A 13,907-nucleotide genomic window follows, 5' to 3' on the forward strand; every position below is an offset into this window, starting at 1 on the left:
TTGTTTATGCATAAACAATTGTTGTATTGGGCTGAAAGTTGACAGGATTTCAGCCACCATTTGTGAATTGTGATTTAGATTCATTACGTATATCAGAATATTATTTTTTAAAATAAGACCATGGAAAATATTTCTTGTAATCTGTTCTTTTTTTTTTTTTTTTTTGAGACAGAGTCTCACTTTGTTGCCCAGGCTAGAGTGAGTGCCGTGGCATCAGCCTAGCTCACAGCAACCTCAAACTCCTGAGCTCAAGGGATCCTCCTGTCTCAGCCTCCCGAGTAGCTGGGACTACAGGCATGCACCACCATGCCCGGCTAATTTTTTTCTATATATATTTTTAGCTGTTCATATAATTTCTTTCTATTTTTAGTAGAGATGGGGTCTCGCTCTTGCTCAGGCTGGTCTCGAACTCCTGAGCTCAAACGATCCGCCCACCTCGGCCTCCCAGAGTGCTAGGATTACAGGCGTGAGCCACCGCGCCCGGCCTGCAATCTGTTCTTTAACAAAGAAGATTTAGGTTTTGTGTGTTTGGTTGTGTTTTTTTTTTTTTTTTTTTTGAGACAGAGTCTGTTGCCCCTGCTAGAGTGCCGTGGCATCAGCCTAGCTCACAGCAACCTCAAACTCCTGGGCTCAAGCAATCCTTCTGCCTCAGCCTCCCAAGAAGCTGGGAGGACAGGCATGCGCCACCATGCCCAGCTAATTTTTTTCTATATATATTTTTAGTTGTCCATCTAATTTCTCTCTATTTTTAGTAGAGACAGGGTCTCGCTCTGGCTCAGGCTGGTTTCGAACTCCTGACCTCGAGCGATCCTCCCACCTCAGCCTCCCAGAGTGCTAGGATTACAGGCCACCATGCCCGGCCAAAATTTAGTTTTTTAAACAGTTTATTGGGCAGTTAATCATGTGAACCAAGTCATTTTTGTATTGATTGAAAAATAAAACTTTTAGAACCTAAGATTTTAAAAGGAATGACAATACTTAGCTTAATATTATTTGTAGTTTGAATAACTTAAATCTAATGAGAATATTAGGTGAGAATGTTTTTCTTTCTCAGTTTCATACCCTATAAATGAAGGCCTAAAAAAATAGTGTATAAAACGAAAAACACAGACAACATGCAAAATTACTGTTTACTTTTATTACATAAAAGTAATTTGAGCACTTAATACATCTTGAGTGATTATTTAATAAATCAATAGGTGGTATGTTTCAACAGATATTTAATATTTAATATTTTCTGAAGAAATTAGGATTTCCAGTCATTAAACAAAAACTAAATAATCAAATTTTCTGTATCAAGAATTATAAGCATGGCTTTCTTAAGTCATTTTGTGTCATTATTTTTACCCATAAAGTTTTAACTCATCAAAGTGATGATTCAAAAATTTTAGAAAATTTAGCATAATATTGATTCTGTTCCTAACAGAATCTCTATGGAATATTTTTTGCAAGGCTAATATGGATTTAATCTGATTTTATTGTTTCTCAAATTTTAGATTTTGTTAGATATCATGTAAATATAATGGTATAAACATTCACTCTTTAGTAGCATTTTTTTGTTTTTCACACAAACTGTAGTGGTTTTAATAAGACTTAGTAATATTTAAATAGCAACCTTCTCTGCTTTTTTTCTTTAAATCTAGGCTTTTGACCATTTTGATTTTTTAAATGTATGGTATCTTTACCAAGTGCACTGGAAAAGTCAATTATTGGCAGAACAAGTTGGGAGACTTTAAGAACTTGTGATAATTCATTTGATTGATAATAAACACTGCAAATACTTCATGTTGTTAATTATAAAGTCATAATGAGAACACTTTTGTCAAACTATAAAATTTGTATATACTTCTATACCATGAAAGTTGACAGTTTATGACTTTGTAGATTAAATCATTAATATTTACGTATGAAACAAAGCAGGAAAATATATTGAGAAAGGATTATGTTCATACAGGACTTCTTTAATGTGTCACATTTCTTAAATATAAAAATATATATTTTTAATGCATATTAATACTTAAGAAACCAAACAAAATACTGATACAATTGCAGTGTTGTGTATGTTGTCAATGACAAAAATAAAAACATTTTGGTGGTTAAAAAAAAATCACAAAAGAATATGTGGGTTGATAAAAATTATACAATTTATAACAATTTCAAGTGATAAAACAGCAACTATGATCAGGAAACAGTAGAGACACAAAAAATTACAAGGAACTGTTAAAAGCAGAACAGAACTTGAAACATTAAATATAATGTATTTAAGATTCATTTGGTTTTCAAAACCTTAAATAATTGAATTAACCTTGGTATTCTATGAAGAAAATAAATTATTGCAGTTTAGTACTTCATTTACACAGAAAAAATGATTGCCATATATGAAATTTATCATGATGTTGGATTAAGATTAAAGAATTTATTGCTAAGAAGAACGTGGATATACATTATTATAATATTAATACTATTCACAACTGTCTATGTATGCGAAATAGGATTTTCAATTTTGATCTGTTTAAAAATAAAGAAGATCAGGCTCAACACTCAACAGTAGACCAGATTGTCCTGGTACTATCGTCCTCATGAATTCTGGAGTGGACTAAATCTATGAACAGGCAAAGACTTCCATGGCAGTAAATAAAATCTTTCTTAATTTGCTTCTGTTTTATTTATATTAAGATTTGTTTCTAAACTGTATTATATATTAAATTAACTTTGTTTTTACTTTATCCTACACAGGAGGGTAAGTATTGTGAAACTTATATTTCAGATATGGACACGTGTGTGTACACTGGGTCACAAAATAAAATCTATTTCTTTTGTGGCTTGTGGATCAAAGAGTTGGAAAAACATCCAACTAGCAGAAGTTAGCAGAAGGTATTGTTGGATAAGTAACAACTGCAGGACGATATGGCCCACAGACCACCAGTTTGCAGTCTCTAAGCTAAATTGCGGAAAATATTGAATATAAGTATAAAACATAGTTTGTAGGTAAGTTGCAGCTAGGACAGAGAATGATATAATCAAAAGCAGTGTTTTAGAAGCACTAAAATGGGCCCATTGCCAGACTGGTGGGAATAGAGACTGAGGGCAGAAAGACCAATTAAGTACTACTAAGACAATCCAAAAATGAGACCCTAATTCGGAATCAGAAGAGGAGCAATGGAAAAGGAGATAACGGAGGCAAAACATGGTGCCAAGGAGAAATAACAGCATTTTAGAGCTGGGAGGGACCTTTGGAATCATCGATTCCATCACCATCTTCGTACAAGCAGCGAAAATAATGAAAGAGCAAAAAATTGAACCTACTCACAATTTGTTTATGACATCACACTGACTCAATCAAAATTCCTCAGCACTTAGTCCGGTTAATGCAATTAACAGAAGGCTTCATTCCCTTCAGGATGTGGAGGGCGAGTCCTCAAATATACTTTCTGAATGGATTAAAACGGCAATTCTCGCCCTTTTAAATCTGAATTCCATTAGTTTATCACAGGCGCGCCTACAAGACGTGCCCAATCAACACTCCTCCTCCAGCCTCAAATGGGTCATTCAGCATTCTTTCAGGGAGTGCGTCCCTTCAGATAACCACCAACCCCTCAAGAAGTTTTCTATTGATGTCAACAGTTAAGACCTTACAAATGAGCCCAGGACTGTTCATTTGCGTGTTAATTTTCCATCTACACAACGTTATTGAGCATTTACGACCTTGCCCCAAGCAACGCCCACTGCGGCCGGGTGAGGAAAACAGTAGTTGGTCCAGGAACGGGAGGCCCATGGGAGTCAGCGTAGCCCTTTCGGGAGAGGAGGCACTGGGGCGAGTCTGGCTGGAGCTGGGCATTTCCTTTCTTCCTTCGGTACTTCGGGCTGCGGGGGCACTGGGCAGGCACAGGGGACAGTCCGCGCGTCCCTCTACCCCTGCCCAGTGTCCATCTTGGACAATCAGCTAACAGCCCCAACTCCCTAGAATCGAGAGCGGGAGGCAGTGTCTGGCGGGACGCGGCGCCATGGCTGGGTCGGTCCCAAGCACATCGCGACGTTCGCCCTTCGAAGTTCCAAACGCGCCTTCGGTTTCCGGGTGCGAATAGGAAGCTCCTAGGGAAACGCCAGAACCCTCCCTTTGAGGAAGGGCGCAGACGGCGTCTCCGTTTCCAAGGAAACAGGTCGTTCCGTGACGTCACTTCCGTCGACCTGTCTGGACTCCAGACTGTTGGGAGGAAAAGAGGAAAACTGAGCAACAGCCACGACAGTGGACGCGAGCGTCTCCTCTCTGCGCATGCGCCCGCTCAGCGGCCTGCTTCTATTTATGTGGGGGATCCAACATGGCGGCTGCGGCGACCCTGGCGATGGCGGCGGAACCCATCAGAACATAGTAGCGGGGAAGGGGGCACGGTCCGCACTCACCGTGGCGCCGGCGGAGACGGCTGAGGGTGGTGGAGGGAAGAAAAACGACGGAGAGCAAAGGAAAGGGCGGGCAGGCACGCAACGCGGCGTAGAAGCGAGCGCCGGCTCGAGCGAAAGCCGAGGGCCAGAACAGTGGGGATGGCGGAGCCGCGCAGAGTAGCGTTCATTAGCTTGTCACCGGTGAGGCGGCGCGAGGCCGAGTACCCAGGAGCTGAGCGCGAGCCCGAGTACCCCCGCGAGCCCCCCCGGCTGGAGCCGCAGCCGTACCGCGAGCCGGCCCGGGCGGAGCCGCCGGCCCCGCGGGATCCTGCCCCCCGCTCGGACGCGCAGCCCCCGCCGCGGGAGAAGCCGCTCCCCCAGCGCGAGGTCAGCCGAGCCGAGCCGCCCATGTCGCTGCAGCGCGAGCCCCCGCGGCCCGAGCCGCCGCCGCCGCCGCTCCCGCAGCTGCCCTTGCAGCCATCCCCGCTGCGGGAGTCAGCTTCCCGGGCGGAGCAGCCGCCGCGGCCGCCAAGGGAGACAGTGCGCCTGGAGCTGGTGCTCAAGGACCCCACCGACGAAAGCTGCGTGGAGTTCAGTTACCCGGAGCTGCTGCTGTGCGGAGAACAACGGGTACAGAAGATTCCTCCCTCCTGCCCCAGACCCCGGGAGCCTCAGGACCCGCCGCCTTCCCCAGCTGGTTTGCACCTTCGGGCGCCCACGGAGCACGTCCTGGTCGCCCCGAGGGTGGGGTGGAGGGGGCAGGGGCCGAGCGGGTGGACGGGGCGGTGAGCGCTGCTTTGCTCCGCTCCCCGGGGTTACCGAGGCTCTCACCCGGCCGCGCCGACACCCCGCTGCCCGCATTCGCTCCCAGCACCGCGCCGAGCCTGTTTTCCTCTACATCTTTCGAAACCTCAGATTTTCCTCCTTTCCTTTCTGCTCCCCACACAAAATCTTGGGGCCCTGCAAGCCGTGCGGCTGGGGTTCTCCATGTGGCGCTCCAGCTGTCGTTCCGGTAGAAAGGAAGAGAAAACCTTGGGGGACACGCCCCCCACTCTGAAGCAGAGAGATTGTGTAACCCCTCTCCTATCATCCTCATCCTCATCACTATTTGTTATGCGGGGCGCCGTGGCTGCTGAGGTGTGCTTGCGTGCGTGTGATATTTTTTTTAATTGAAGATTTTAAGAGACTAAAGATTCCACTTTAGGAATGTAGACGCGGGTTGGTTATCCGGTTACGTATTTTTCTCCCTTGCATTAGTATTGGTAAACCTTTTTAGCTTTGCTTTCTGTGGAGTTCACATTGTAATTGAATGAGAAGGTGTCTCCTGTTTATTTGGCACCTACCCATTATATTCTTAAATTTGAGTGTGTAGCATTAGTTTATAGGAGGATATTGTATTTGACCATTGAAATTTTTGGAGAATGATAAAAACACTTAGCTTTGAATTTTTACAAACTATTGAAAATATGTAAGTATGCTTTTGATGTAATTGGTGAACAATGGAGATAGGACAGGGGTTTGTTGGTAATTTTAATTTTTATTGTTGTGGGTTGATGGATCTTTAAAAGTTAAGTTAGTAAGGGAAATGATAGGGTAATAGTAAAGAAAGAGAACAATTTTCTCTGTTGTTGAGCAATTATGCCCTTTTTAGGTTTTGCTTTAGCATAGGTCTAATGGACTCTAGAATGTCACTTGTTTTGTTTTTATCCTCAACTGTCTTTATAGTTGAGGTGACGACTCCTTAGTCAAAACTATCATGTTAAACAGTGTCACTAGATTTTGTTTATTGTATGGCCAGCTAATTTTTTGATCATTATTTACAAATGTATGGTCAAATCTTTACTAAACTGTTTTCAGTCAAGATGAATTTCTAAGGGTTTAGATCATTTTGGTCACTTCAACATAATATATTGCCCTTTAGACTAGTTTTAGTGCTTCTCTTTATAAATGTGATGTCATTTTTTTCCCAAAAAAGTATTGAAAACATTGGATTGGAGCATTTTTCAAATAAATTGTATTTGACCTGCTTTTCTAAGTAGGTTTGCAATTTGTATAAAGTACAGGTGAAAAGCATTATCTTTGGGTAAAAATACATAATAATAGCTAACATTTACAAAGTTTTTACTGTGTGCTAGACATAGCTCTAAGCAAGCACTGTACATGGTTTACCTAGTTTAATTCAGCAGAACTCCATGTATGAAATTTTATTGGTACTTCTTTCCATAGTAGTACCAATCCTTAGTAAAGCAAAATTTCTTACAAGTAACTTAATACAGTTTAAATTTAGAGGATCCTGCCAAAATGAAGTAAAATTAGAGTCATAGTAGAAATACAAAGTCCTCTCTTATAACTCTCTTTATGCTGTAATACTCGTGCCATGGTAAATTAATAATAGACATGTATCTTTTAATTATAAAAGAGAAAGTTTAGGAAAAAAGTTTATTTTGACACCCTAGCTTTGTTAACTTGAGAATACCAGAACTGCTACTCTCATGCAATAAGAGCAAGATGAATAATTCCATTTAAATTTTGTATTTACACTATCAATTTAGGAATTTATTGGTCCAATTTTCTCATTGAATATTCAGCCATACATCTTTTGTCCTATTCCACTGAACAAAAAATCCATTGTTTATACAGTGCACCTTTGCAACAAAGATTTGCCACATTTTTCTATGATTACTCGTAGTGAATATATTTATTGCATAAGAAAGTGTAGAAGACATCTCTTTAAGTAAAGTTGTTCTGGATCCATGAATGGAAATTCTGAAGAGAGACCATCAGAAAGTAAAATGTGAACATTAGAATTTGTCTGGAAAGTGGTGGTTCCCAAATCTGGTTTTTCCTTCCCTCTGAAGGAGAGTCCATTTATTTTTAGGGATGTTGTAATATTTTCAAAAAGTTTTAATTTTGAGTTATTGTAATTGAACAGTATACCTTGTAGTAGGCTGAAAGTAAAGAGGGAAGGAAAGGAGATCTTGTAAAATTTCTTTCTGAATTAGATTTTAGTTCCAGATCCCAAAGTTGATAGATGTGGAGCTGTGTAAAGAAACAAAAAAGTGTTACATGTGGATGCTGTCTATAATAGGGTACATTTAAATCAGCCCTTCATAAATACTAAATCAACAGTAAAACCCTGACTAACCGGAGTGCAATCTGAACGCTTTCTATGCTCTCTTTTTGTTCATGAGGAAAAGGACAATTAAATAAGGTTATGCTTGGCAAATATGAAAAACAAAACCACAGGTTAGGTAAACCCTTAATCTTGTTATCTTTATGCACTCCTGTGCTGTGATAGAGGTGGTTTAGAATGATGACAGGTATTGGAATCATCCCTATTCTGAAAGATTAATTTGTTAACCATTTCTGGCTAAAGGGTAATATTGCATTTTAGAAATAAGTTTGGCAGTGATTGATACTAAAGAAAACTTTTTTAACTCTTGATACACCAGCCTAAGATTTACTTTTGATGCTTATATAAAGTACATAAAATATTTTAGAATGCCATGTAAGAATACCCTTATGAAAAATATACATCCATGTATTTATATTTACAAATATAAAATGGGTCACACCCATAGTAAGACCTAGTATTTGGACTTCCCAGTGCATGAAAGAGCAAGCTATGGCGGTTGATCAGGCCTTAACTTTAGCCTCAAGTTAAGACTATACCCTGAACATGCCTAGTATTCCTTATTTCCTTATCAGTTTATTTCTCAGTAGTTTATTTCCTTTTGGATCATGTTTATGTTTTCCATTGGTAACTCTATTGGGATACAGGATTTAATTATTTATTACCATAATTTAAAAAATTGATTCTAAAATTAACTCCTTTAAGCTTTAAGGAGTAGTCCTTTATTCTGATGTCCCAAGTATGATGAATTGTGTTCATTCTGTCCATGTTTTTCTGTCATGTTTTTTAGACTGATCATATCTCAGCCTTTCTATCCAGGATGAAGCATCTCAATTCCAAAGTGGGCAAATCATTCCGTCTGCATTTTTTCATGCCACTCAGGGTCAGCTGAATCTGTATCTAGTATTTCAGCTGTAGTATACTTTTCGTTTTTAATTACCTGAAGATTAGACTTTATAAAAACATCTAACCTTCCTTTTTTTAACTTTCTAATCAATCTTCTGAAACTGGATAAAAATAGTATTTTTATCTATAAATAACTCCTTGTTTTGAATTCTTTGTATGTTGAAAAACCATATGTATAAAATGTGTCTGCTAACATGGGAAATTTGAGGATGTGATTTATCTTTTTGTTTGTTTTGGTAAATGGGTGGATCCTAGCTCTGTGTGTGCATGTTTTTAAACCATGTATTATATTAAACTATCACTCCTCTCTGCTAGAAGGAAGCCATGGTAATATAATCTTTTTGCAGCTATTTCACTTTTCTAGCTTTGTTTAAAAGTATTGTGTATTCCTGAATGGATATCCATTGTCAGGATATTGGTGATAGAGAGATTGTTCATACTGAGTCTCTAATAGCTGTAGTAACTACAGATGCTCAACTGATAATTCCCAGGCAGATAATTAAACATTGACCCCAATTAATAATCTGGAGATTCTTTTAGAATCATTTTCTGACCAAAACAGTTAATCTTTGTTAGGGAAAATGGCAAACTAGAGTTATAAGTGGGATTTTCATTTTTCTACCTAATGTTTGTGGGTTTTTCCCTTTGTTATTTGGATGAGGGTGACCATATGATCATTTTGCGGAAGACAATTTGGATTGTTGAGTTCTTAGCCACTAAAAACCTGTGGAATGTGTAATGTATATGAGTGAGTCTATTAAAACTGCAAATACGTTTTGCTATGAACCTTTATTTCTTTTTAGTTACTTTTAATGACTTATTCGTATTAGGAAAGATCATCTTTCATTATTGATTAAATTTAAGTATACAACTCTGATAATAATACAATTATATAACACATAGAACATTTTTTAGTATAATTGTACATTCAATTATATTAAAATATAATTGAAGTAGTTGATATATAACAATAACAAATATATAAAAATAATAGTTGCAGTAATATTAATACTTCTATTTCTTTTCCCATTCACCTTAAATCAGAAGAAGCTCATTCACACGGAAGACCCATTTAATGATGAGCATCAGGAGAGGCAAGAAGTGGAAATGTTGGCTAAGAAGTTTGAAATGAAATATGTGAGTATAATAAAGTGTTTGCTTAGGTAATTTTATCCTATTGGCCTATTTCTGTGGCTAGCTGGGAGGGCTTATAAACATCTATTGCCTGCCTTGTTTTTTCTCCAAGTTGAAACCAAATGAATGGTTAGACAGTCAAATGAAGATCCTGATAGGTTTGTGATGGCTATAATAGTAGCCATTGTTTATTATAATCCTTCTAGAGCCTAGGCAGTTTGTTTAATATATATATTATCTCCAATCCTTGCAACAAAACTACAAGCTAAGTGATATTGACCACATTTTACAGATGAAGAAACTGAGGCTCTGAGCTCAAGATTTAAGTAAGTGATCTAAGATTACACAGTGGCAAGAATAGGCTGTCTAGCTCCAACCCTATTTCACTGCCATTGAGAACATTCTTTTAATTTCCTTGGTGTAGTAGTTCTCAAAACTTCCTGCCTCTTAAGAGTTTGAGAGTGAATGTGTATACTTCTAGGCCTCTTGGATCAGACTCAATTAGAAACAACATAAAAATTCTGTGGAAGTGTCATGTATACCTTAAATATTTATGTGCATTCTATATTCTGTGCCATAATATATTGGTGTTTGTTTTAATGTAAGAATAATTTTTAATTACCTGATTGTTGCTTAATATTTTTCTAAAATTTTCTAGTGTAATTGACTTTTTAGGAAGCCCCACTCCTCACCCCATGTTTGTACCATATCTTTAGTACTCTTGGCACTTTGCTAAAATGTAACCCAGTTGAGAAGACTTTATCCTTCTGATTTCTCTGTGTGCATTGACCAGTATCTTACAGGGATTAGGACATCAGCTCACACTAATGCTATCATTCACATTATGCTCAAGATGCAGCTAGAATCTTGGCCACCACTTGCTGGCTCCTTGTGATAATTAAGAAACTGTGGGTGGCAGAAATACATGAGAATAGATTGGGATTGGAGTCAGTACTTTGCCACCTACTAATTATATCCTTTTGGTGAGATTATTTAACAACTTTGTGCCACAATTTTCTTATCTATAAATTGATTTTTTATAGATTCAGATTTTTCAGAGACCCTTCTGGCTCTTACTGATTATATTCTGTGACAGTATAATCTTGTGAGATTATATTGTATTGTGATGTATAAAAAATATAGATAGTATTTTAGGATTTGTAGAAGTTATATATTGGTTAAATTTAATGTTTTAACTAAACAGTACATTTACGTGGTTCAAAATTAAAAAACTAAAGGAATATAGAGAGTGAAAAATCTTCCTTTTGTTGTATTGCCCAACCACCTAATCCCAGTTCCTAAGCAAGTAACATTCTTGGGGGGCATCGCAGAGATATTATGTCTCTCTACATATACATCTATTCCTCCCCCACTACCCTTTTATACATATTACAGAATACTATACATAACTTCGGGTCTTTGCTTTTTGTGTTTACTATATCTTGGAGTTTGGGGTTTTTTTCTAGCAGGACAAACAGCTTTCTCTTTTTTAAGGCTGCATGGTATTTCATTATATGGAAATACCACAATTTATTTAACCAGTCTTCAAATGACTTAGGTTGTTTTCAAAAATTTGCTCTTACAAACAGTGCTGCTGTAAATTACTTTGTAAAATGGCATTTTATACATTTTCAAGTTTATCTGTAGGACAAATTCCTAGAAGTGGGAGATTTTGGTCAGAGGATTTATGCATTTATAATTTTGGTATATATTACCAACTTACCAGTTGCCACTCCCTCCAATACAATATCAGAGAGGCTATTTTGCTGTGGGTTACAAAACCAAGGATTAGAATTGCCCTTTGCAAATGGAAAGATTCCTAGCATATGATTCTATAAGTAATGTGAGTTAGTATATGATATATTCCCTCAAAGTTAGCATTAAATTTTATTGGTTAACCCTAGGATAGTACTTGGCATAGGATATCTAATGTTCTGAAGAAGTTGTTTGATGTGTAAGATTGAATTTCAAATAACTTGGATATATCCAAGCATTGTCATTGTGCAGGGATAAAATATTACTCCTGTTAAAATCCAAATTAATGGGCTATATTTCTTCTCTAGATTTTTATTTTGCTAACTTACTGTCTTATTTCCATTCTAATTAAAGATTTAAAATGTCTTACATGATAAAGGTTTTATGTACATTAACCTAAAAGCATGCCACAAGTATTATGAACATTAAATATAAATATAGAATGCACATAAATATTTAAGGTAAACATGACACTTCCACAGAATTTTCACAGCAACCAAAAATTCCTGGGCTTAAGCAATCCTTCGGCCTCAGCCTCCTGAGTCGCTGGGACTACAGGCATGCATCACCATGCGTGGCTAATTTTTTCTATATATTTTTAGTTGTCCAGATAATTTCGTTGTTTTTTTTTTTTTTTTGAGACAGAGTCTTGCTCTGTTGCCCGGGCTAGAGTGCCATGGTGTCAGCCTAGCTCACAGCAACCTCAAACTCCTGGGCTCAAGTGATCCTCCTGCCTCAGCCTCCCGAGTAGCTGGGACTACAGGCATGTGCCACCATGCCCGGCTAATTTTTTCTATACATATTTTTAGCTGTCCATATAATTCCTTTCTATTTTTAGTAGAGACAGGGTCTCGCTCTGGCTCAGGCTGGTCTCGAACTCCTGACCTCAAGTGATCCACCTGCCTCGGCCTCCCAGAGTGCTAGGATTACAGGCATGAGCCACTGCGCCTGGCCTAATTTCTTTGTATTTTTTTGTAGAGACGGGGTCTCGCTCTTGCTCAGACTGGTCTTAAACTCCTGACCTCGAGCAATCCTCCCTTCTCGGCCTCCCAGAGTGCTAGGATTATAGGCGTGTGCCACCGCACCTGGCCACAAAAGATCTCTCTTAAACAACATTTTTTTTTTTTTTTTTTTTGAGGATCTCACTCTGTTCCCTAGCTAGAGTACAGTCATCATAAGCTCACTGCAACCTTAAACTCCTGGGCTCAAGTGATCCTCCTGCCTCAGCCTACCTAGTAGCTGAGACTACAGGCATGTGCCACCACGCCCAGCTAATTTTTCTATTTGTTGTAGTGATGGGGTCTTGAACTTCTTGGCCTCAAGTAATCCTCCTGCTTTAGCTTCCTAACGTGCTAGGATTATAGGTGTGAGCCACTGTGCCTGGCCTAACAAAGATCCTTATAGATGTTCAGAGGTAGCAAATTCAGATGTTCTAGTAGTTGAAATCAGTGATACCAGAAATTATAGAGTATAAAATTGTAAAAGGAGTACCCTGAATTGAATTTACAGGGTTTCCCCCTCCTGTTCCGTCCTATTTTTATGGGGTACGTTATATTTCCTGTTATGTTGCTCTTATGCTCAGATAATGTGACAGTTCATATTCAGCAGCAATTGCTAAATAGTTTTTTGGGAAAAGGTCAATATGACTATTAAGTACTTATTTTTACCTGGAGTATGCTAAATTGGTAACTGTACATAAGTCTTAGTACATAGCTAAGTCCAAGTTTTGACATTTCTGCCACTCTATAGGCTCCAAATTTAGTCTTGATTGTTGCTGTAGGAAGAAAGCAGGATGCAGTGTAAGAAGCTCCTATGCCTTCCCTCATTCTCAGTTAAGGCTCCAAGTGTTTAGAGTAAACATTCCAGTTTCCAACTAAATTTTTAGATGATTTCTAGGTGGTTTATACCTTATCTATACTCGAGAGCAGGGAATGAGGTTCAATTTGATAGGTATAGACTTGTTCTTGTAGCCTTCTAGGACATAGGATAATCTGTAGTTGTTGGAAGATTACTCTTAGTGATTTTTCTCAGTTACCCCAGCCATCTTGAAAGATCATGCTATCCTAGAACTGGTTATAAATTCAGTGATCTAAGTTAAAACACCTAGCATATTACCTGGTGCCTCTAGCAGGGGCTCATTTAAGACTATCTGAATCTGAATGACTGGGTAGGAAGACATGTATTCTGTCATGCATTTATTAACATTCATGACATTACATTATTACTTTAAAGTCTACTTACTGTGCCATGGAGTCCTTGAATACCACTTTTCATGCTTAGTTCTATGTGATTTTGGATTCTCGGAGTCCTCCTAGCTTCATATTTATTTTAAAAGGGAGAATAGAGGTAGATTTGGTGGTATAAAAGTAATTCTGAGCAGTCTTATAAACAGTTGATCAAATGGAGTAATACTGTTTTTACTCAAAGACAAATTATATTTCTAAAAAGATTTGATTTCTCACATTTGCTGAGGGATAAAAGAGAAGAAAAAAATAAAATAAATAAAATTTAAAAATTTTGGTTTTCTTTTGGTATGACTTATGAAACTGATTTCATCCAGATATATTTTACAGAATGGCAATATCTTTGGATAACTGTA

General features: G+C 38.3%; 1 protein-coding gene across 1 annotated transcript in view; it reads left to right on the top strand.

Moving 5' to 3' along the window:
• The first annotated feature begins 4,351 nt into the window (after nucleotides 1–4,351).
• UBN2 (ubinuclein 2) overlaps nucleotides 4,352–13,907 on the top strand; it is a 60,560-nt gene continuing 51,004 nt past the window's right edge. Inside the window, exons 1-2 of the mRNA XM_069461504.1 lie at nucleotides 4,352–5,010; nucleotides 9,464–9,556. Of these exons, the coding sequence (XP_069317605.1) occupies nucleotides 4,540–5,010; nucleotides 9,464–9,556 (564 nt within the window). The 5' untranslated portion in view covers nucleotides 4,352–4,539. The remainder of the gene's footprint in view (nucleotides 5,011–9,463; nucleotides 9,557–13,907) is intronic.

This window comes from Eulemur rufifrons, chromosome 29, assembly GCF_041146395.1.
Source record: "Eulemur rufifrons isolate Redbay chromosome 29, OSU_ERuf_1, whole genome shotgun sequence".
Lineage (NCBI taxonomy): Eukaryota > Metazoa > Chordata > Mammalia > Primates > Lemuridae > Eulemur > Eulemur rufifrons.